Here is a 25252-nt window from a genome sequence, read left to right as displayed (position 1 = left end):
CATACTAGATTGGAATGTCCTTTTTCTTCTAGGACATAAGTTACCAAAAATAAACGGACTTTTAAATTTTTTTATAGAATCACAAATGTCATGAAGGAGGGAAACACACAGAGAGAGGGAGAGATGGAGGGGGAGGGAAGGAAAGAGGGTGGGGGCGAGGAGGGAGGGTGGGACAGAGAGAGGGAGGAAATATATCTTATCTTAAGATTGAGATTCACATAAAGCCAGTTATATTAGCATATACTACTAGGATTATCTTTCCCCGCCTACAAATAGCCTAACCACCCTCCAGTCATAAAAATCAGAGAGAACTAAGCTGAACAGCACACACTCCTCCTTACTTCCCACCTCAGAGCAGCTGCATGACTTCCTGAGGCTTCTATTGCAGTAGCTAGAGATAAACACTCATTTATGCATATAACCTGCAAGTCTCCAGTTTCTATTCTTTCTCCCTTTCTGTTCCCTCCCTTCTCCCACTTTGCACCAGGAAAGCTAAACACTGGCGTGGTTTAAGCAGTTTGAGGACTAATCAGAAAGAGGAAGAAGAATCGGTATATACTGGCTAGCAAACGTGCCATGCCCTGACCTCTCTCCTCTTGAAAAGCAGCTTTCCTAAAGAGCAGACGCCCTGTGAATGGAGTGGACCATCCAGAGGACCCAGATTTATTCTGCAGCTCACTATCCAGGGCTAGCTCTCCAGGGGACTTACAGTTTGGATTTTCTGAAGATTTGGCTCTTGCTTCAGGGAGCAAACTCGACAGGACCTTAAACTGTGAAGCTTGGAATCAGCAGGTAAGGAAATTGGGGGCATGGAGTAAAGTTCTCTGATGCCAGATTTTACCAAATACCTCAGAGTTTGGGGGTACCTGCTCTGCCTTATCTGCTTTAAATTAGGCTGCTAATCTGAATTCTTTCTGCTTCGGTTCTTGGCCAGAGATCTGATCATCTAGTCAGCCTGTCAACAAGTGTGGCTCACTGCCTCTGCTGCAGGCACAATATGGCAAACTGTCGAGGTAACACTCCCCAAGTCTCCAGGGCCTTTACAATTCAGCCAAAAGTGCAAAACAGACCTTAAGCTCCCATCTTAAGGCTGCAGCAGAGCTACTCTAATGCAGTTCAAGCTGCCTTTAATGTGGAATAAAAGGGTACAGTGACCGCTGCAGGTAAACCGAACAGTTGAGGGCTGACCTAGAATTTTCACAAGGAAGTTTCACACGTTTAAACTTCTCAGCATCCTATAACTGAGGCAGGATGTTTCTCCCTCTCCCTCGCTCCCTCATTCTCACTCTGGTTCTCATTCTCCCCTCCCCCACGCCCTCACTTTGACAAATATAAAAGGAGACTCAAACAGGTTAAGCAATTTCCTTGAAGCACACCGCACTGCTAGAAATTGGCAAGTTGACTAAAGACTGCAAAAAGAAAGCCTTCTCAGCTGCAGATAAACAGAAGAAATGCCTACGATCTACTTTGTAACTTAGAATAAAACACACTAGGTTAACACCGAGCTAAGAAATCACATGATTTAATCAAATTCTTAGGGCAAGCGCATTTTTCTTCTTAGCTGTCAGGATTAGCTGACTATTTTCAATGGTGTCCAGGTAGACTGGCAGGCGCTGCCTCTTTAAATCCAGTGGATCTAAATCCCTGTCCCTACAATTGTTTTGAAATCAAACAAGCTTCCATATATTTAGAGGGCAGCTAACTTGGATTTGTTTGTAGAGTGCTTTAAGAATGATAGCAAACATTTTATGTTTTATTAAGTATCATGGCCGCAGTATATTCTAGCTGAAATTTGTGTCTACACAATTTTAAGTTTATCATATCTGTGGCATCAAATTTAAGTCACTGAAAAATTCTTTCCTGTCATTATTTACAAATAATACACCAATTGTGACTAAAAGCTACCTGTGTTTACATAGTAAATAAGCCCAATCAATATTATATTTACATTTATGTCCTTTAAAAGTACTGTTTCTCATTTTCATATATTATAGTTACATCTATCTCTTTTAAAAAATACTGTTTCTCATTCTGTGCAAATCCTAATTATGCTGGTCATTCAGGTCCCACAAAAAATATCTAGACCATGATCCAATCAATTAAAACAGAAAGTTCACAGTTTAGGGCAAGGCTGAATCTGCCATGTCAATGTCTTCCTAATTTACTGTTACACATGTTCACTTCCCATTACCTGCTCTCTCCTACCTTTAATTAAACTTCTAATGCATTTATTAGAATGATCCTTCCATGGTCCATGCACTGATAAGTTGGCCTTTGGGGTACCAAGCACTGATACTCAAGGGGCATGCCCAACTTTGGAGCCTTGATGCCATGAATGGTAACTGTAATCATTTCTCAATTAGCATGGCTCTCTGAGGACTTCTACTTTTATCTTTTTGGGGGAGGGGGAAACGCTGGGAATTGAACCCAGGTTTCTGAGCATGCTTAGCAACTACTCCACCACTGAGCTACATCCCTAGCTTACTTTCGTCTATTTTACTATTTCCTGTGTTCCAATTGAAATATCTCAAATTTATTATAACCCAATAAAGCAAGTATTGTTCAAGCTCAGTACAAACAAAGTCTTACGTCCAAAGTAGATAAGACATAGTCCCTATGCTTAGGGGAAATTACAATGCTGCTGTGACTATAAAACATAAAGAATGGAACAATGTGAGATAATTAAACCGATAAGTCCAAAGGTAGAATACAGACCACGTGCAGAAGGCTTTAGAAAGGAGGTAAAACTTGGGACTATATTGAATAAGTTTGCCTGTGGTAAATGGCAAAAATATTGCAGTGTCTGAATTCCATTTTGGTACCAGAAATAGCACCAGGAGCAATAGCAGCAAGAATCTTAACCTGGCTACAGTGAACTGGCTGGGCTGGAAAATAACAGAAAGAAAATTTGAATAAAAGTTAAGCTTAGGTTGGTGGTATTGGAAATGAGATGAAGAAGAACTGAAGAGACCTGTAAAAGAAAGACTAAATGGAAGTTGGGAAGTGATTAGATTACAAACATTGTTAGAATAGCTGAGAAGTAACTCCAAAATATTAATACTATAGAATGCAGGCACTGGTGTTAATGCTATTTGTAGCAACAGGTAACCTGGGATAAAAGTGAGAACGCAGGACATGATGAGCTCTTGTTTTGACCTGTTAAGTTTGAGATGAAGGCAAGAATCCAAGGAGAAATGTCTTATGGGTTATGAGAAATTAATGGTCCCACTATGTTAATGACAGATAAGAGATGGAGACCAATGTTAATCTAGAGTGTGATAACAAAGGGTAATAAAAACTCAAAAAAATATTTTCAGTAAACAAGTCAAGGACTGAAACAGGCAGTGCCACAGTGCCTACATCTTCAGGCCAAAGAAAGAAGAGAGTCCACAGGAGTGTGATCCATGCAAAGACAATTCTTCTTCTCCCCTAAAGGCGAGATTCTTGGGGGAAGGTACCAGGGGATTTATTTATTTATTTATTTATTTATTTATTTATTTATTTATTTATTTAGACATTAAAAACATTTACATCATTTTCCCTTTCCTCCTTCCAACCCCTCAAATATACCCTTTCTTGCTCTCTCTCTCAAATAGGTTTATTTTTAACTCCTCCACCCAGCAATAACTAGCATCGTGTTTCATACACATTGTGAACACAAAAATGGCCATTAAATACTCCAACACAGTGAAGCATTGGGAATGTCTGCCTCAAGGTATCTTCCAGCTTGAATTCATAAGTTCTTTGCAGCTACTCCAAACTGTCCTGTGGCAGATCTCAATAGGAAGAAATCTAGGCCAGAGAACTAGGAGCTCATCCTAGGTTTCACTTTGGCGTTCAACCAGCTGTGTTCTTTCTAACAAGTTACTGAATATCAGTATATCTTGGTTTCTTTGCGTATAAAATGCCCTAAGATAATGATAGGGGTATTGTTTCCAAATCTATTACAAAGACAAAAGTGAAAGCAACTTCACAATTCAAGTCACCATTCAAAGGGTTTTGCTTAAAGTGCGTTCAGTTCATAAACAAACGCATCACACAACTGAATGCATGTGGGAGAGTGCAGGGCTAGTTGCTCCCCTGTTCTCTGTGCAACACCTGTAGGGCAAAGGCCTGTTGGTGTGATCTAGCCCAGGCTTGTCACTAACACTGCATGCCAGGAACTGTGTGCCTCAAAATGAATTCTGAGAATAAAATAGCATTGAAGAATTTGCTTGATCATACTATCTTTCACTAGCCTATCTTCATTAAACCTGCTGATTCTTACAATCAAAAGCTAAGTATCAAAACAACATTTTACATTAAGTTCATAATGTAATACAAGTACTCCACTATTGTGTCCCAAAGCCGTTTGTATAACAGTCTATAATGCAAACCATTTTCCTACAAATAAATACATTTTATATATATATATATTTTATACGCACACATATATACATATCATATATCACATAGTAAAATACAAGCACCTTACAGCCACTTTTACCCCTTACCTCAATATCATCTGGGTTTCTGTCCACGTGAACATCTGTGTAGTACAATTCAAGGACTGATGAGAAAAACTGTTCTAGCATGAATGAACACCTGAGAGATATACTAATCAGCCCTACAAAAGAGATTGATTCACAAGGCAGCGTGTTAATTTGTTGGTCCTTAGTGAGGAAATATAACTACTATAAAGTCTGGCAGATCCATTGCAAGTAGATAGCATATCCTCATGCCCACAAAAAGCCAATAGAGGAAACCATTTAATCCAGTTAGAGAAATACAGACATCGTAAGTACATTGATCCATATTACAATTGTGGTCCTAAAACATCCTCAAATTAGGATCACTTTTGTCTTTCAGAGTTCTTCATAGATGGGTGGAGGGCTCTCCTTTAAACATAGCTTGCAATGCAACTAAGTCTCGTACTCTGCTTATTCGTTCTCTTCCACCTCATGGCTGGTTTCCCTTTAGACGAACAAAATGTCATTTTTTTTTATTTTACTGCTTGTGGAATGAATACATTCCAAACATTTGAGGTCCCACTTTAACAAACTTAGCAGAAAAGGAAAGAGTTGAGATACAGACTTAAGGAGTCTCGGGGCCACTCAAGGATTTTTGTCTGTTTGTTTAATTTTGTGTTCGTTTGGTTGCTTGGTTTTTGGTTTTTTATTTTTCATCAATTCCCTGTCTATAAAAAGGAGTGGAGAATATAATTTGGCATCACAATTTTTACTTTTAAAGCCTAAGATTAAATAAGCTTTCTCAGGGTCGGATCCGTAGCCTTTGTTTTTGCATAGGCTTATGCTTGTGCTGTCATGAACTAAAACAGGCTAAATGAAGCTTAGCTAACAATAACAACACCCCAGCAGCTCTGACATATCCTATGTACTTGTTCCAATCTTCCTAGGAAGTCTCTGGGTTTCATGCGGTATTAAAAGCTGCTTTTCATTCCATGCTGATCAACGTTTATGCTTAATCTTAACTTGAATTTTTATTTAACATAAATTATCTCCTTGATAACAGACAATTTGCTTCCAAGACTCAGGGTCCAAATACTAACAGGCTAAGAGCATGACTAAGAACTAGCTGTGAGCAATAGCCATAGTGTTTCAAGGGATTCCAAATTGCTGTCAATTGGCACATAATTATTTAAGTCTGGAAGACACTGAGCCATCGAGTTCGCCCTTACAAAATGTTCAAAAGCATGTAGATTTTCTGTAACATATTTCTATCATCTAATCCAGGGGTAGAAGTACCCACCACCACGATCACCACCACCACATATCCACACTTACGCATTCATCAAGATCTCCATAGCCTTTCTGTGCCTTGCATTTCCTTTCTGATTAGGTCTTACACACAGCTTTGATCTGACTACTATGTGCAGTGAGACACAGTATCTTCAGCTCTGAACGCCACCACCGAAGACTCATTGGACCTTCATAGCGTCCCGTGTTTGCATTCCAACTGTCCAACAACAGAGTGCCTGTCTTCTTAAAGAGAAGAAGCTCTTGCTAAAGCAACATCTGAGAGCTGTCTCCAGTGCAGTCTCAGCATACCTAGAGCTTTCACTAGCAGTGAAAATGCTGCTAACCACAGCCTTGGAAATACCAAGAGGAAAAACACTACTTACTGGAATGATAGGATAGGCATACCATTCTGTCCCTGACCCAAGATCTTTTATTACCACAGGGAAAAGCCATGGAATTGTAGCTACAGCTTGACTTTATATAGGTAAGTCTTTATGAACGATGGGTTACCTTGTTCCAAACAATCAACAGCCTATCACTCCACAAGTGTTTTTATTACATGCTTTTATAAATGCAAACACTGGGATGGGGCTTTGAGGTCCTAATGCTTAGGAAGACAATAACTGGCTTTTCTTCTCCTGCCCAAGATGACTTCACTAGGGACACAAGATTCCTATGTGCTGAAAATGTATGATATTAAAATAAAGATGGTTATATTATTGGTACAGATAATAGGCATAATGTAAGTACAAAATGAGAGAAGTGAGGGATTAGGCAGCCAAAATCATTATCAGAAGGTAAAACCTGAATTCATTCTTGTATGAGTAGCAAAAAAAAAAATAAGACTTTTGTATTTCTATAGTGTTTTCAGTTTATAAAACACTCATATTTGCTGATCTTCCTATTAGTTTATATATCCATCCAACAAATATTAGTGAGTGGCTGCTCTATCAAAAGATTAATACAACAAAATTCCTTCTCTCCATAACCTCAGACTTACAAGATTGACAACACTACAATATTTTTCATGTCACAGTAATAAGCTACTGTGGAGAAGAAGAAGGCACTTGGGACTTGCTCAAACAAATTGGGGCTTCACTGAGCTGCACCTTCACAAACTATATTACCTAGTTCTTGCCCCTGCCCAGAAGAAATGGAGGAAGTATCTGTTGGAGGAGACTGAACCCTGAGTCCCGGCCTCCCCCACTTCCCCTTCTATTTTGGCCCTAGCCTAGCCACCGGCGCACCCCCACTGGCAGTCCTCCAACAGCACACACACAGACCATCATTTACTAGAAAGGGAAAGGAAGTCTTGAGGAAGCATTGAACCCAAAACAATTATAAAAGTGCATCCAGCTACTGATTTCATCTTTTGATCTCTTTTGTTTTTGATTTTAAAACACATCATCAGCCTCACCCAGGCCCATAGACAAACACATCGTTGGGTCTTTAGATTCTTATCAGCCTCAGACCTAATCAGTTTTGAACTCATGGTCCTCTGCACTTTTAAAATATTTTCAAGTATTTTTAATAGCCTCTACCTCCTTAGAGGCACCCAAATTTTATTTCCACTTTACACAATTATTTATATTCCTACACAATGACACCCACATTCCACTCCAAAATAACATGGTCCTTGCTCTACCCCCTAGACACCAGCCTTTGGAAGTTAAGTACTCTAATATGAAAAAGCACTCAAAACTACAGTTACTCTTCTGAAACTGACCAATTAGGAAGAACAGGAGCAAAACTGAATAAAGTACACTCACTCTCATTACTGGGCTCATATCTGCCTAAGTAGTCATGTAAAAAAGAATACTCACAGAAAAAGAATAATTACCGCACAGTGATGAATGAGGTAGTAGAACATTTATATGGAAGCATTCATAGAGGACAACTTCAAACTGAACCTTGAAGTATAAGCAATGGTGTCTTAAGCTCCCAGGCTTACCTGTAGCTTTATAGAAGTACAAAAGGATATAGTGTTCAAGTTCCTTCAAGTAGACAAGGAATAAAGAGATAAGGATCCTGAACTAAGGATACAGAGTCAAGTATTTCAAAATAAGACTCAACAGGTCTGATGAAGGATAAGGGTGTGGTGGCATCAAATGTGACTACTAGATTCTATGCACCCACAATTAGAAAGCTACTTGCACAATGAAGAAAAAAGACAACAGAAAAGTTGCTTGGAGAGGTAACTTGAGAGGAAAGATGGTAGCAGTTGAATAGACAGCTGAAAATGAGAGACTAAAGTTTAAGCAAGTAGTTAGTTGGTAAGAGATTTCTGTCAGCCACGTGAAAGTTGATAAATACTGCAGAAGAAAAGCAAAGAACAGAAAACTGAGCCAGGCATTGTAGCGCATACCTGTAATCCCAACACTCAGAAGGCTAAGGCAGAAGGATGGTGAGTTCAAGTCCAGTCTGGGCTACATAGTGAGACCCTGTCTCAAAAACAAAACAGTAAGAAAAGAATAGAGAAACAAATGCTGGCATTTTGCATATCTTAACCCCAATGACCACCTCAAAAGGCTATCTGCAAATTACATTGCTGATGAGATTAAGAAAAACAATAAGGATGGTGTGTGCTTGCTTGCTTGCTTGCTTGTCGAGACAGGGTATCATTCAGCACCCCTGGCTGTCCTGGAACTCTCTACATAGCCTTGCTCTGCCTCCTGAGTGCTGGGGGTGAAAGGTGTGTGCCACTGCATTGGGCTAATTATGTGTTCTTGAGAAAGCGTCACCACACTGTTTCCAACTCCAGTCTTCAGTTTTGCCACATGTTCCACTGGAACATGACCTCAAAGACCCCTCCACCTCAAACCAGTGAAAATTCTTGAAATAACAAAGGGCATATTATCCATAGATGAGTTAATAATGTGAGTTTCTTTTAACAGGAAAGCATAGAATCTTACCAGTCATTCATTGTGTTTCTGTTGCAAATGCAAAAGATTTTGCAAACCACTCAAGAGAGAAACTGGGAAGTAGAATGAGAAATTAACTAGTTGAAAGAGGAAATGTGAAGATGTCATCTCTGTTTCTAAGGAACTTGTAATATAGTTGAACCTACTGGCCCCACTTTCAGCTACAGTAAAGCATAATTCAGCTGCCACACTTGGACACTTTCTTTTTCTTTTGTCGGTATTCCTTTTTCAGTCTGCATCTTGTTGCAAGCTTCTCATTACCAACAAGATGAACTCAACTTTTATAGAATGGTACACAGGACCTTTACCAACTTTCTGTGTCCTACTTTCTGCACTATTCCCCAAATTGATTTCTCACTTTTGATCCTCATACTCCAGTCAAGCACAGACACCCACACTTTCAAATATACGTGCATGCAAACAAATAACCTGCCATCTTACATTTCAGCTCAATCAAATTTCCATATCCCCAAACCATGCCAGGCTGCTTCACACCACTGCTTTCTCCTCGTTGCCCTCCCATTCTCTTTTCCCAGGCATTTTCTGACATATATTCACTGCTCATAAAGTAGTTTATTATGTTTCATGTTCATTTGTTTGGATGTGGGTTTTCTTTCTTTTTTTTTTTTTTTTTTTTTTTTTTTTTTTTTTTTGGTTTTTCAAGACAGCGTTTCTCTGTGTAGCTTTGTGCCTTTCCTGGATCTCACTCTGTAGACCAGGCTGGCCTCAAACTCACAAAGATCTGCCTGCCTCTGCCTCCCGAGTGCTGGGATTAAAGGCATGTGCCACCATCGCCCGGCCTGGATGTGGGTTTTCTAAGACAGGGACTTCCTGTGTAGCCCAGGTTGGCCTGGAAGTTACTATGTAGCCCAGGCTGGAGTTGAACTCACAATCCTCCCCACTTTTTCAAGTTTGGGGATTTTAGGCATGAACCATTATGCCCTGTTTATCTGTGTGTCTATATTTCCATTACAGCATCTGTAATGGTATTGTACATTAACTTGTTAATACATCTATATCTTTCTCTGGAAGGTAGAAAAGTCTTCATGGGGAGGATATATATTGTTTTTCAAAGACCTAACAGAGCATGTAGATATATTAAATGGATAATAAAGTATCTTTTAATATAACTAATATATCACCACAAAGGATAGAGAAATATTTTATGGAGAATATGATGTAAGAGATTGGCTTAAAGATGGTTTGAATTACATCAGATATGGATGAAGACAAAGAATACTTTACATATGGCAATGTGGCCTGAGCAAAGGAAAAAAACAAAAGACAAACAGAGCTAGTCAGAAGGCCATGTTTATAAGCTGTCCACATAATAAACAATGGGAAAGTGACTACAAGGCTAAAATGGAATATTTTTGTACTACTGAATAGTTCTTCAAATTGAATTGAGCACTCATTGGATGCCCTTGAAAGGAATAAGTACTGGCTTTGTCTTCTGCATCAGTGTTCAGTGATACACCTCGAGGCATCTGAAACCTAACCGTGTGCTGCTGTAGAGGATCACCAGACCATTCCAGTGTCCAGTCTTGGCCACTAATTTCTGGCGCTACTTCCAACAATGCTTTTGTCTTTCTGGGTCATAAAGAAAATGGGGTTCAAAAAAGAAAATGGGGTTCCATTAGATATTCTCTGGATGCTCTTCCATCTCTAATCATGAATAAAAACAAATTCATTCCAAACAAACATTTTTAATTGAAAGTAGATTATTCTCTCATACAATACATCCCAAAAATAGTTTCCCCTTCCTCCACTCTTCCCACCTCTCCCTCACCTCATCTCTCTCCCAGATCCACTCCCCCTCCATTTCCCTTTAGAAAAGAACAGGCCTCCAAAAGACAGCAACCAAACATGACAGTAAGACATGTCAAAAGCCTTCATATCAAGGCGGGACAAGGCAACCCAACAGGAGGAAAAGAGTTCCCCAAGAGGGCACCCAGGCAGGGGGATCGGGATCTGTCCCTGGTAGGCTTCTGGAACCCGGTGCCTGTGGTGTGACACCTTGCACAGCCTTGGTGCTGTGGGAAGGGGCTTGGACCTGCCTAGGCTCAGTGTGCTGGACTCTGCTGACTCCCATGGGAGACCTCGATTTGGGGGATGTGGGGATGCCGGGGTGGCTTGGGAAAGAGGGCCGGGGGGTGGAAGGAGGGAGGAAAGGGGATCTGTGGATAGCATGTGAAGTGAGTAGAAAATTTCTTAATAAAGAAAAATGAAAGAAAAACAACAACAAAAAAAGAGTCCCCCAAGAGCAGGCAAACAGAGTTAGAGACACCCTCACTCCCACTGTTTGTTAGGAGTACCACAAAAACACCAAGCTAACAGCCATAATATGTCTGCAGAGGACCTCACGCAACCCCCGTGCAGCCCCATGCTTGCCGCTTCAGATTCTGGGAGGCCCTGTAAACTCCGCTCAGTTGATTCAGTGGGCAATGTTCTCTTGGTGTCCTCCATCCCCTCTGACTCCTACGATGTTCCTCCGTCTTCCACAGGATTCCCCGAGCTCCTAGAGGAGGTACCCTATTTAGACTCTCTCTGCATAATTCCAAACAAACATTTTTAATTGTCAATCTTTTTAAATCTTTTGGGGGGAGGTTTTTTTTTTGAGACAAGGTTTCTCTATGTAGCCCTAGCTGTCCTGGATCTCTCTCTGTAGCCCAGGCTGGCCTCGAACTCACAGAGATCCGCCTGCCTCTGCCTCCTCAATGCTGGGATTAAAGGCGTGCACCACCACTGCCCAGCTTTGTCAAGTTTTTAACTACTATAAAGTGTTAAATATTACGACACTTTGGACAAGCTGTGATTTAGTGAGCCTTCTTCCCTCCATCTATGACTACTCTGGTCCTCCACTTGCAGCTTCCACAATCTCTTTTCCTCTTTCATGGACATCAAATCGTTTTTCACAGCCTCTTCCAGCAGCTTCCGTTTTACTGAGTAGCTCTGAGATTCTTTTCAATATTCTAATACGCATTTCATTCTCATTGGCTTACAGTGTGTGGAAACAGTTTTCATCCTTTTCTTTTATATTTAAAATTTCTTTTTCATACAATATTTTCAGATCATATTCTTTCCTCTCCCATAACTCCTCCCACATTCTTCTGGTTTGAATCTGTGCAGGTCCTGTGCATGCTGTCATAGTCTCTGTGAGTTCATACGTGCATCAGTCCTGTTGGGTCTGTTTCCTTGGAGTCATCTACCACCTCTGGCTTTACAGTTCTATAATCTCTTCTGCATAGAGCCTTAAGCCTTGAAAAGAGGGGTTTGATAAAGACACTTACGGCTGAGTGTCCCAAAGTCTCTCACCCTCTGTCACTGTCCAATTGTGTGTCTCTTTGGTAGTTGCCATTCACTGAAAGAAGTTTCTCTCATGAGGGTGGAGCAATTCACTGATCTATGGGTTTAGCAATATGTCATTAGGGATCATTTTATTGCTATGTTCCTTATGACTCATTCTATGATCATGTCTGGTCTTGGATTCTCATGAAATCCTAAATCCTGATACTATTCGGTTACTCTTTGAGTAGTATTTTATAGTAGAATATGCATTAGAGAAGCAAATTTGATATTATGATAACATATTTGTAGTTTTCAAAAATTATCATTGAGTGAGACTTATACTCTTGCTATAGGCTTTCAAGAGATTCTGAGGTAGGAGAAAGTGTGATGATATGGTGTTGATCACAACTAACTTTGCATTTCTGATTTATGAACAAGTTGAAGTTTGCATTCCATACCGACCCACCTCCTTCCCATCCTCCTCTCCCTCCCGTCTCTCCTCTCCCTCTCAGCTGCCCCCTCCTCTTCTCCTCTTCTTTTCTCTCTTTTTCCTCTCTGTCCTTCTTCCTTTCCCTCCCAATCCTTCTTCCTCTAATCAGCACATTCTTGATTGGTATTTAACAAACTGCATAAATATGCTTGCTAGCAACCTTAATAACATCACCTGTCTCATTTAAGTTTTTCAAAGTTATTCAGAATTCTAGCCCCACCCACCAGTTGATAACATCTGCATAATTCCCTTTCTTTTCTTTTATGCAAGATGTGAATAGCACAGAAGTAGCTAGGGCTAAACTAGTTGCTGTATTATTCCTGGACCAATAAGAACCAGGTGTCATCCTCAAGTGTGACTCCTGCTACCAATTCAATGCCAAACAGAAACACCTACTGAGGACTTAGTGTGTCCTAAGCCACGGATTTTCCTTGCTAAGAACATAAGATGTATAAGATATACTCTCTCTCCTAAGTAGATTCAGTTAAACTAAGCAAAATGCATAGATAGACACATAGGCACTTAGAAAATATTTTTAATTACTATGCTATATACTATATGTTATATATATACATATATATATATAGTTGTACTATATGTATTGCTTTGTTATGCAGGGGAGGAGTTTAAACTAAGCTAATTGGTTTGTCTGTATAAAAATGACTAATTTCTTGTTAATATGCTTTAGCATTTAGTATAAACTTACCTTGAGACTATATATAAACATCTTTCTAGAATAAAGCTAAATTTAGAGTCAGTATCAAACCCTAGCCATTAAAATTTTAGTTGGATCTCAGTACATTTATTAAAATTAATTAAGCTAGCAGTTTGGAGTAATTTAGATAAGCTTCATGAAGCATTTCATCTTGTTCTGTTTATGATTAGACCATAAGTTTTTAATTGTGTGGCAAAGCCAATTCTGTCCAATGCATGTTAATTCAATTTATAACTTTCATGTGCCATTTATTTACATAGCCACAGGGCTAACTTTCAATTTACCCTATCTACTAAGAACAGCTAACTGGTTAAGTGTGCCTGAGAGACATGTTACTTGTACTATTGTTTGGGCCACATTTGGAGACATACAGTACAGTTTTCTTCTTCAGATCAACAGTGCTTCCCTTTTGGGTTCTTTCTCAGTGGAATCTTGTTACTTTTTTCAATAGCTATACTTATTTACACACACACACACACACACACGAGAGACAGAGACAGAGACAGAGAGAGAGAGAGAAAGAGAGAGAGAGATCCTTGCCTTTAGTTTTGTTACCTTATTTTTGCATAAGTGACAACAGAATATCAGAAAGATTGAGCAACTTGCCCAAGATCACACAGCTAAGTATAGATGCAAGTATGATCCAAATGTAGAACTCTTCTCATTAAAAGACTACTATAGTTTTACCTCTATGTCTATTTTTCTTACCTGCTTAGAAAATTAAGGGTTTTTTTTTCTATTTTCTTGAAAAAAGAATGGTTTGTCTTATCTGTAAGAAATAGTCTTCATATTTACCTGACAAGGAAGACACAATGATCAAGAAGGTGATCTTCCCAGGACTAGACTCATCCATTACACTCCAGATGTGCTGACTCCTGTGATTTCCCCAATGTGGGAAACTCAACTGCATCATTTGGGGTAGTGGGGGACTGTTTTGGCACTCTTCCCAGTTAGGATAAATAAGAAGAGTCTTCTTTCATAAAACAAGGAAGTTATTATAAATAATAATATACACTATAACTGAAAGCCTCCATTGACAAAAAAAAAATACCTAAAAGACAGTATATACATGAAATGGAGTAAAATTCAGCCTTAGTAAAGAAGGAATTTTAATAGCATGGGTATATACTGAGGGCATTATGCTAAGTAAAGTAAGCTAGTCACAGAAAGACAAACACTGCATCATTCAACTTACATGAATTGCCTAAAACAGTCTCATCCACAGGATAGAAGAGTAAAAGGCAGTTGTCAGGGAATGGGGGAATGGGATACAAAACGCTACTAGTCAACAAATGTATTGTTTCAGTCAAGCAAGATGAATATCTTATGTGGCCATTTTGTAACACAAAAATATTTATTTTTATTGTATTTATCTAATCAAAATAGTTTTGCTTCCTTACAAGAAACATATTCAAAGGTAGTCAGATACAGCTGGCAAGCAGCAGAGATGTCAGAGGCAACTTGGATCACTAGGGAGAAGGGAGCAAGTTTGCTTGCTTCTAAGCATTTGAACTCAAAAATTATCTAAAAAATTGACCTAATTCTGCACTTTGGATCCCAGAAGATTAAGAAATTTTCCAGAAACTCACAGGAAATAACAGTTGTCTTAAGTGAAATTTGGGATCTTTACATCATGGATTCCACTTAGTTTAAATAAAACAAATTAAAAAACCTTTTTTACTTGGGAAGAAAATGACTCGTTTATTTAGGTTTTAAAGGCTCAGGAACAAATATTTTCCCCATTAAGGAAAAGACATTCTTTCCAGCAACCCAAACCTCTTTCTTCTAAACTGTGCAAAGTAGATTTCAAGCAACTGCTAAGATCTGGATGGATAAATAACTAACTGGTCCTGGAACCCTGGAGCCATGCGATCAAGCAAGATGGGCACCTGGTACAGGAGATGATAAAAAGGAACAAACGACAATAACTTCAGAGTTTAATGAAGCCCAAAACTAGTTGTTTCTCCTCGGCTCAGTATTCCCAAATGTGAAACTGGGATAACAGTGGCATTTACTTTACAGAACTATCTTCAAGTTTATAGAGTGAATGTATGTAACTCTGTAGTGTATTTTGGAAAGTTCAGAGACACACAACCTATATATGAATATGAGTTATTAGAGCTATTTCTATACTATCAGAACCAGAAGTGTAACTTTAAAAGGTGTAAGCACAGAGAGGGGTAGCTGTAAGCCCTGGTAAGTAGAGCAACTTCTAATCATAATAGTTATCACTTAGTTTAGAAAACAGCATCATATCTAGAACTATTGTGCTGCCTTTAGATTGCAAACAATTTATGTCCGTGTTCTTTACTGCAGTTATAAATCACTTATATTACATGCTCTCAAGAAAAAAAATAGTCCTGATCTTTACAGATTTATTGAATGGTAAATTAGAAGGGACTTTAGAGGTCATAAAATCTAACCCTATTGTATTACAAATAAGTAACGGTTTGACAGAGAGGAAGTGATTTTCCAAAGATCACTTAATTAATCACCCACCACAGCCTGAAGTATGATCCAGGTCTGCTGGCACTCAGTCCTTCAAATTTCCAATCATGGTCTTTCTCCTTACAAGAATTCCCTCTCATTTTGAACAAACATAATAAAATGATACAGAAAATGGATTAACTCAAATCAACCAATATTTAAAATGCACTATATACTATGGCCAGAAGGAAATATAAAATTAATAAAATGTGCTTACTGCTCTGTTTGTGCTAGTGTAACTCCAGCAAGAGTAATAAGGAACTTTATATTGAGTGATCACAGATGACTATGACAAATCAATCAATAAAAATCATCAAGAAAGGTACAAACAACATATCACATCATGTGCACATCAAAGGGGAGAAATATTAAATTGGGTTGATGGTCAAGAATGACATTTTGTTTTACTAAAAACAAAAAAGGCACCAGTACCATTTCATTTAGTAGAAGATACCAGCCTGGGGACTCCTTAGGTCAAAATAATATATAATTGAATCATATATATACATACATACATACACACACACATATATATATACACACACATGTGTGTGTCACATCTACAAAACTGTAAGCACATAAGTTGAGCCCCTGTGTTCTTACAGTATTTCTGAGCTCTCTTATTTACTTTGTTAATTATTCTCCTATTTGTTTTTAATGTATTCAAAGTATAGCAAGCAAATACTCTCTCCCTTATAGTAAAATACCCTTTCCTTTATAAGAATAAGAGCTTTATAAACTTTATTGACAGAACATGAGCCAAGTAGAAGAATTAAATGATGTGAATCAGAATCATGTATCTAGGGCTGGGAAGTATGGCTCAGTGGGTAAAAGCACTTATACAACCATCAGAACCTGAGTTCAAATCCCCTGCACCCATGTAAAAACTCAGGCATAGCCACACACACCTATAACCCCAGCACTGGGGGTAGAGGGATAAAGACAGAAAGATTGCCTGAGCTTGCTGGCCAGCCATCTCAGTTAAAAAAGAACATCCCCAGGTTCAGTGAGAGACCCTGCCTTAAGGGACTAAAGCAGAGAGTGATAAAGACAGTTGATACCATCCTCTGACCCGCATGCATACACCACACACAGCATATGTATATACTACACACAGACACAAGCAAACAGAGAGAGAGAGAGAGAGAGAGAGAGAGAGAGAGAGAGAGAGAGAGAGAGAGATTGAGATTGTTGATGAGGTTGTTGGTATAATACATGCCTAGCATTGGTAAGGGCCTGGGTTTCATATTCAGCACACAGCACACACATACACACAAAAGTCACATAATTATCTTTTTACTTCAACACCTCTCCTGCATACGGTTCCAAATGGCAGCATCTTATACTAGCAGAAGCTGCTGTCAGAAACAAAAGTCTGCAAGTAAACTCAAAGGCAAAGAGGGGCAAGATGTGGAATGACTGAGTACCGAATGCCTGCTGTATGCAAAGCAAAGAATTCAAAAAAACTAGGATTGCCTCACAGTTGTGAACTTGAAGGAAAAAACAAACTACACTATGCCGCAGACAGTGTGACACTTACTCATTTGTTCATAGAAATGTTACGCTACATTATAATTGCACAACTACCATGGAAATGAATAACTCCTTTGTATGCTAAATTTGTAAGATTACACTTTTCATATATGCATTTTAGAAATTCATAAGCTTTCTTTTTGCTGCAGTCTAAGGAGAAACTCCAGCTTTGTTTAAACAAAAATCTATGACAATGCCAAAATTAATTTTCTTTCTAGATTGGATGAGTGGTATCACATAATTTTATGATCAGAAATATTTTATATGTTTAATATTCATTTAGTTTATCTTTATCAGTGTATTAAAACATGGGGAAAACAAATGAGAAAAAAAAGTTACTGCCTGATTAACAAAATTTAAGAGCCAATTCTGAGTAATTCTCAATTGCCAACAGACACTTGACCCAGACTATAGCAGGTTGTGAGGGTCGACTCCTTACCTGGAGAAAGGAGGACAATGGAACAGGGAGAAGAAGCTGGAGACGCTCTGAAAAAATGGTTTTCTAAGTACAGGGTTAACACATTTTATACCTTTGAATTTTCTTTATTTTCTTTTTTACTTCCATTTTTTGTCAGTAGATTTCCTTTGGAAAGTTCCGGCCTGTGTCTACTTTATAAAAATAAACTGGAAGAAGATGTTTATTTTATTAACATTGGGACCACACATAAAGACAAAGTGGCAGCCTCTGGGGACTCTTGCTGGCAGACAAGAATGAGGGTCGCCATAACACAACAAAAATGGAGAAGTGTCAGGTTGCTACTGCCTCGGGAAAGCCTTTCTTTACTCATTTCTGACATATTTGTTGTATCTGTTTGATTTGCAACAGTAATTTTGTTAAAAGGACACACATCCCTTAAAGTTTAAGTATCTAACACTCTAAAACTATTGCTCTCCAGAAGTATATATGTGAAACTAGTGACCAAAACCAATAAGTACTATTATAGGTCCAGGGGTCTAGTTCAAGCTCCATTAAGCCATTCTTCTTTTAAACAACATTGTGCTCCAAGCAAATTAGGAAAATTTTGTTTAATATTCTAACTCCTATTCCTAGCAAACTAAGTCCTTGGATGAGAATTTCCAAATTATTCCCTCTTTGAACTTTATAATTAAATCTTTATAGAGAAAATGTGTTTTCACAGAAAAAATTATTTTAAAACGTTATGTTCATCTTTAGATGCAAAAGCTGAACACATACATCAGCAAACATCTGTGACCACTCCTGGTTCCTATTCCAAGTCTCCCTCCCCTTGGAAATGTAAAAAAGGATGAAGGAAAAACAAGGAGCCATGGAAGCCAATGGGCAGCCCTAAATCTGTCAGTATAGCTTTGATGTGCCATCACACTCTGGACCTGTACTTAAGGCTGCTAAGTTCCCATGACCCTTCCGGACTGCTCTTGAGGTCGGTCACTAACTTCTTTTTGTAATCTATGGTTTCAGCTTGGGCGTACTCTGACGGTCCAACGTAAGAACAGTGGCCCCAATACGAAGGAAACGTTGTGAAGGTACTGCAGTGCCATAAAGAGGTACGGCTCCAGTTTCAGAATGAACCCAGTTTGTTCAATTTGCAATTTTCTTAAGTAACATTCTTCATCATCTGCATTGAAATAAAGTCGACACCATTTGTGCTTACTGCTTCCTTTCATTAATGAAGTCATAATTCCTTTGCTTTGTGCTAAGGTGGCTTTTACTAGACTTATGACAAGCAACTCCAAACAACTGAGTTATTACTCCTCAGCACCCACTTCCTTCCCCAACTGTGAGCTGTTTGAAGGCAGGACTGGGTTCTTAAGAAATCATAGGCTTCCAAAGGAACTCTCTGTATCCATCTCCTAGGGGTCACATCATTAGGAAAATCAGTAAATTATGCTAAACCTAATTAAGTGCTGTTCAGAATTTTGTCATTATATATGAAATGACTACTTTACACTAAATGATCTCTACCCCTTTAAAATACAGTCCTTGTTTGAAAATTCTATAATTTTCTTTTTATGGCTTAATATAAATAATTGGTTTGATTTGTGTGTAAAGAAAGAATCAAACCTGACTACTGAAATTTACAAGGAAATTTATTCTGTTTCAAAGAGCTCTGCTGGTTATGAATAGAACTAGATGGCATTCATTTCTTTGTGTACTTTTCATTGTTATTTATCAGCTCTATTTGGCATCTTTTGTTCAAGCAGTTGAGAATTTCAAATTTATTTGCAATGAGCAATGGATGAAGAAATAATTTGTATATCAACAGTGTGGGTATTTTTAACCCTTAAAATTAAGCTTTATAATTTAGAATCTTAGTACTTTAGGAAGCAATTTGTCTACATCAGCATCTTTAGTGTTTAAGGTTGAAAAGACTTTCAATTATAGTGCAATGAGACTGTCACTCTAAGTGGTTTCAAATGGATAATTATACTTTCAAATGGTAAGGTTTCTATCATTCCAATTGACACTGAGCATTTATGAACAAAGAAGATGAATAACTGGTCCTGTATAAGGCACTGCCTTATTTATAAACCAGAGAGTCTGGAAGGGAAGATAACACAGCACTGATGTGCAAATCAGACTGAAAATTCTCTAGGAGTTCTATAAGGATAGAAATTTCTTTGGATGACAATGAGAGAAGGCATAGTTTAAAGGGCGCAATTCAGTCTGGACAATATAGGACGGAAATGAGGTGGTGGATGTGGTTTTGATTTGTTCTGTATATTGGTTTTGAGCCAAGGTCTCCCTATGTGATCCAAGCTGATCTCAAATCCACCATCTTCCTGCCTCAGCGTTTCAAGTGCTGGGTTACAGAAATGTACCACCAAGGTGGGCTTGAGGTGGAGCTGTTAACTAACCTACTTCTTAGTGGCAGTCATTTCACAGTACATACAGATGTCAATCATCATTCAGGAAGTGATAGTAATCATTTCATGGTGACAATATAAGATCGTGTTGTATATCATATTATAGACACATATTTAAAAGCATGCTACATTGATTTCTCAAATACTGTGAATAAAAGTAAAAAGGGGAAAGCTATATCAAAAATCCCAATAGCACCATCTAGTGCCTCATAGCATAAAACGGCTCAGTTTGAAGAAAATACCTAAAACAGTATCAACAAAAAAGATTGGGTTAATTTGGGGAAGTTTCCCTTCCTTTACCTGAATTCACAGAACCAATAGGAAAAGAAACCTGGAGCACAAATTGAAAACTAATGCAGGCATTAGGAATGGTGGGCTGGTTTTTCCTCTATAGCCTTAGAATTATTCCTCTTCATTTTTAAAAAATCTTACATCAATAGTTCTTGGTGAAAATGGAATTTTTCAATGCTAAAAAAAATATAAATAGCTGGAATGACAAGCTGAATGGATGACACATCACGAACAGCAGATGAAACTGTTCCTGGTTGGAAACATGGCAAGTTGTCCCACCCGCAACAACTGCCAGAGCTGTCTGTATCCATATCCCCGCTATGTGGACAAGGTCCATTCTATTCCACACTAGTAGCACTTGAATTCTTGAGCATTCTTCCAGACAGCTTGTTTACCAGGGACCATGAGCTATAGAAAAGTCAACAAATCAATAAGAGACTAAGTATTGAATTGCTTCCACTTTGATAAGTAAAAGGATCTGCAGAACACTGAAGAAATGACTATATCTATGCTATCTCATTCCTAGCTGTTTCTAATCAGAAGTTGTTAGCTTCTGGAATGAATTTGGATAGACCAAATAATCTTTTGCTATGAAAGAACTGTGTATGACTAAGCTCAAAGCTTTGAGTACAAGTCTGAGAAAGGAATGGGAATGAACAACAACACAATTTCCTCACCCAACAAGTACATCCTGACCACCTAGGCCATATCTTTCCCAAGAGCCTTAAATTATGGTACAGATTTTTCAACTATAAATTTCACCTCTCTGAAACTTTTTTCTCATCGTTATTGTAACTTTGTGGCCACTAGGTTTCTCCTGCTGTGGTGTTCTATGGTTCTAAACAGAGTTAATCCCAGATTAAGAATCTCTCCTACAGGAGTGAGTTTCACCAACATGAATTAGATCATTTTCCCTGGGTATGACCTGCATCCACAAGATGTTACATAGTTCTCTTTTAGGGGAAAGCAAGTATTTTTGTACCAATTTTAGCTGCTAACTGAACTTAAAGCTCTTATAAAGCAATACATTAATAATTAGATGATGATTATTATAAATACATATTTACACACTCATATATATATATACTAGTATATTTTTCTGTAAGTGAAAAATCATAAATTCATTTGAAGGGAAATTTTATGGAATAGTGCTAGAGCAGTACATCTACAATATGAGGGGGATATCTTACCTAGGTCTTGGGGATTAAGAATTCTCTCAGGGAAAAAAAAATGGATGTGAGAGGAGGAAAAAAGTTTTCTTCATGTCTGGAGGACCCAGACCTTCCTCTTGGGGTCAAAGTTCAAGTGACTCCCTCCTCATAATGTGACAACAATTGCTTCCAGCTGTGGTGGATGTGCATGTGAGCAGCACTAATTGGACTCAGTGGGTTATTTTTAAAAAGGAGAGAAACAGAGAACATGAAGTTGGGAGGAAGACGTGCTGGAAGGGGCTTGGAGGGTGAGGTGGAGGCCAGGCATGATCAAAACACACATTGTGTACATGTATGAATATGTATTTTCAAAGAATAATAAAAATCTATTAAATATTTTAATTACACATAAAAAGTATAGTGACACTATGAAGTGAATTGACGTGCACTACAATTTAAAGATCCAGTTTAATTGATAAGATCTTTTTCATATGTTGTAGGCACCAGGCAAACATTCCTGGATAACATGGATGGAGCTGAAAACCTGACAGTATCTTCTGCCAGTAATAACACATGCCATGGCACGATCGATGAGTTCCGCAATCAAGTGTACTCCACAATGTACTCTATGATCTCTGTTGTGGGTTTCTTTGGCAATAGCTTTGTGCTCTATGTCCTCATAAAAACGTATCATGAGAAATCAGCCTTCCAAGTATACATGATTAATCTAGCCATAGCAGATCTACTGTGTGTATGTACATTGCCTCTCCGTGTGGTCTATTATGTTCACAAAGGCAAGTGGCTCTTTGGTGATTTTTTGTGCCGCCTCAGCACCTATGCCTTGTATGTTAACCTCTATTGTAGCATCTTATTTATGACAGCCATGAGCTTTTTCCGGTGTGTTGCAATTGTTTTTCCAGTCCAGAACATTAATTTGGTTACACAGAAAAAGGCCAGGTTTGTGTGTATTGGAATTTGGATTTTTGTGATTTTGATTAGTTCTCCATTTTTAATGGTTAAATCGTACCAAGATGAGAGGAACAATACTAAATGCTTTGAGCCTCCACAGGACAATCAAGCTAAAAAATCTGTTTTGGTCTTGCACTATGTGTCATTATTCCTTGGCTTCATCATCCCTTTTATCATCATAATTGTCTGTTACACAATGATCATTCTGACCTTACTAAAAAATTCAATGAAGAAAAACCTGCCAAGTCGTAGAAAGGCTATAGGAATGATCATAGTTGTGACAGCTGCCTTTTTAATTAGCTTCATGCCGTATCATATTCAACGAACTATCCACCTTCACTTTTTAAACAGTGAAACTAGACCCTGTGATTCTGTTCTGAGGATGCAGAAGTCAGTGGTCATAACCTTATCTCTAGCTGCATCGAATTGCTGCTTTGACCCTCTCCTATATTTCTTTTCAGGCGGAAACTTTAGGAGAAGACTATCTACATTTAGAAAGCATTCTTTGTCCAGTATGACTTACATACCCAAGAAGAAAGCTTCCTTGCCAGAGAAAGGAGAAGAAATATGTAAAGAATAATTCAAACCCATCTCAAGTGCAGAACAACAAAAATAATTTCCCTAACAAGTATTTTTCTAAATCACAATTTTAAAAGTTTTCCATTATAACTTATAAATTATTAAATATATCTCATTTATAAATCCTATCATTTGATATTCTAATTGTTCAAAATTCAGTTTATCACTGTGAACTAACCCATAGATTTTTTTTTTACTATTCCCCAGAAGGTGGAAAATATTTGTGGTTCTGAACTATAAAACTGAATATGAAATCAAGATTTTTCCTCTTCAAATAAAAGGGGTTACAAAGGATATGAACTAGAATTTTGAGTCTAGCTTTCAAATATAGCTTTAAAATTAGCAAATAGTCATTAGTCATCCTAACATATCCCTTTACATGCATGCCATCCGATGAGACCTGGAGATGACCCAGAAGCTACAGAATTGTACGGTCAGTCTATTCCTTTGTAGCACTGACTAGTGAGGCAAAGTAGAGCCCTATCTTCCAGAAGAGAATGTTCAAGTGCTAGGACAGACCAGTATTCAGCTAAATAGGTCTATAGGCCGCCTGCAGTTTACAATCTGGAAACTAAAGAAGATAAGTATGATCAAAAGCCAGCTTGTCTCCAATCCTCTTCTACCCTTGCTTGACTCAAGCCCCCAATGTTTTTCTTGCTCATTGAGGTTCCTATTAGGAATTCAATCCCAACCCAATATAGTCCTTCCTCAATGAGTTAGACAACTGGCTTTCCCATATATGAGCAAAAACAATTAAAATTCATCTGAAAGAAGGCTACCTTTCTACATGAGTTTTATTGTAATCAAAATTTACTATATAAGATACCAGAAGAAAAATTTGAATATCAGTCATTCTCTTAAGAAGTGCATTTATGTATATGTATATAAATACATGTAATCTATCTTGTTCTATGATACGCATTTATAGCTAGTTAATTATTAGATTTATTGCTGTTTTATACTTTCTGCTTTTTTATTAGCACGTTGAAAGTAATATCACTTATTTGCAGTAATTTTTATATTATAGCGGAAGCTTTGTTCTTAAAACAAACCATTGGAAACAGCTTGATTGTGACTAAAATATGATATTCATTGGCAAAGTTTTGCTGAAGTTCATTCTTTTCATTCTGAGTTTCAAAAGTCACATTACCTCAGAAGAAATAAATGATAATAGAGGTGGAAAAAAGGAAAACCGTGAATGGAGTTCTGTCTGCATCTGCCACATGTGAGCTATTTCTATTTCACTTCTACTGCTGTGCCCCTTGGGGAAATAAAAACAATACATAATGAAGAGAGACCTCTAAGGATTAGAGATAACTAGAACTCATTGATTTCTGTTGAACACATCTAAAAACTGGCCATACCCAAATTGTTTCCTCTTGCTTGAGACAAATATCGAATATATTTGTCATAAGACATCAGGTCTCATTTTCTACATTTCTGCTTTGCAGCAATATGCATAGTGTGGTAGAAGGGTACAACACTGGAAGCCAGGACACCTGCATGCTAAGCTGGTCTCTATTAATAGTTATGTAACCTTAAGCAAATCCTATACACACAGAACTCCAACTTCCTCAGCTGTAGAATGAGAATGATACTTGTTTTGCCTTTGTTGTGGGCCTTTGCAGAATTCAAATACAGTTAGATACGCTAAAATTTTACCCTAAAATATATAGTAAGATATCATTTTAAAGTATTTATAAGAGGCTGTTAAATGTGCTGATTCATATTTATTGTATCAATTCTCAATTTTGAAAGAATTAGAACAAAATATGGCTACAGTTAAATTCTATTGCATATCAATAATCATGTTGCTTATTCATTCCTACATCTAAGCTTTTGTCTGTGTTTTCATTTTGACTCACATATGTACCCATGCATGCCATATAGATATGCCACAAAACGTTCAGTCACCTGCAAACTCACAATGAATGTACTGTCCTTTCATGAATTATGTCTTTATAGCCTATACCATACAACTCACTTCTTACTATTTTTCCCAGTTTTTTCCATATGTGTTAGCATTTTCTCCCAAAGGGAAGTACTCCATGTAGAATTATCAATTCCTTGAGGTTACAAATTGCATCATTACATGGAGGTATCTAATATTTAATGAACTATATATATTATACTCTGGTTTAGGGGTTCTTATTTTGTTTTGTTTGTTTTGGGGGGGTTGTTTGTTCATTTGTTTGTTTGTTGGCCAGACAGGACCATATTGGGGGCTGTGCACATGCATACTCACA

The 25252-nt window shown here is 38.0% G+C and overlaps 1 protein-coding gene and 1 non-coding gene across 2 annotated transcripts; both read left to right on the top strand.

The window, feature by feature from the left end:
- The first annotated feature begins 313 nt into the window (after positions 1-313).
- On the top strand, positions 314-24836 carry Cysltr1 (cysteinyl leukotriene receptor 1). Its single transcript, XM_052734720.1, has 3 exons — positions 314-792; positions 18611-18696; positions 21959-24836. The coding sequence occupies exon 3, from the start codon at positions 21985-21987 to the stop codon at positions 23005-23007; it is 1023 nt and encodes a 340-aa protein (XP_052590680.1). The 5' UTR covers positions 314-792; positions 18611-18696; positions 21959-21984; the 3' UTR covers positions 23008-24836.
- On the top strand, positions 13940-14102 carry LOC128118342 (U1 spliceosomal RNA). The gene has a single exon (XR_008221160.1). It is a non-coding gene; the product is annotated as a U1 spliceosomal RNA (small nuclear RNA).
- Positions 24837-25252: the final 416 nt, after the last annotated feature.

This window comes from Peromyscus californicus, unplaced genomic scaffold (genome assembly GCF_007827085.1).
Source record: "Peromyscus californicus insignis strain IS unplaced genomic scaffold, ASM782708v3 Scaffold_10__1_contigs__length_136768540, whole genome shotgun sequence".
NCBI classification, from domain to species: Eukaryota; Metazoa; Chordata; class Mammalia; order Rodentia; family Cricetidae; genus Peromyscus; species Peromyscus californicus.
This window is presented reverse-complemented; position numbering and strand designations above follow the sequence as displayed.

Excerpts from the sequence above, each read along its gene's own strand:
- Cysltr1 (XM_052734720.1), top strand. The coding sequence starts at position 21,985 with ATGGATGGAGCTGAAAACCTGACAGTATCTTCTGCCAGTAATAACACA.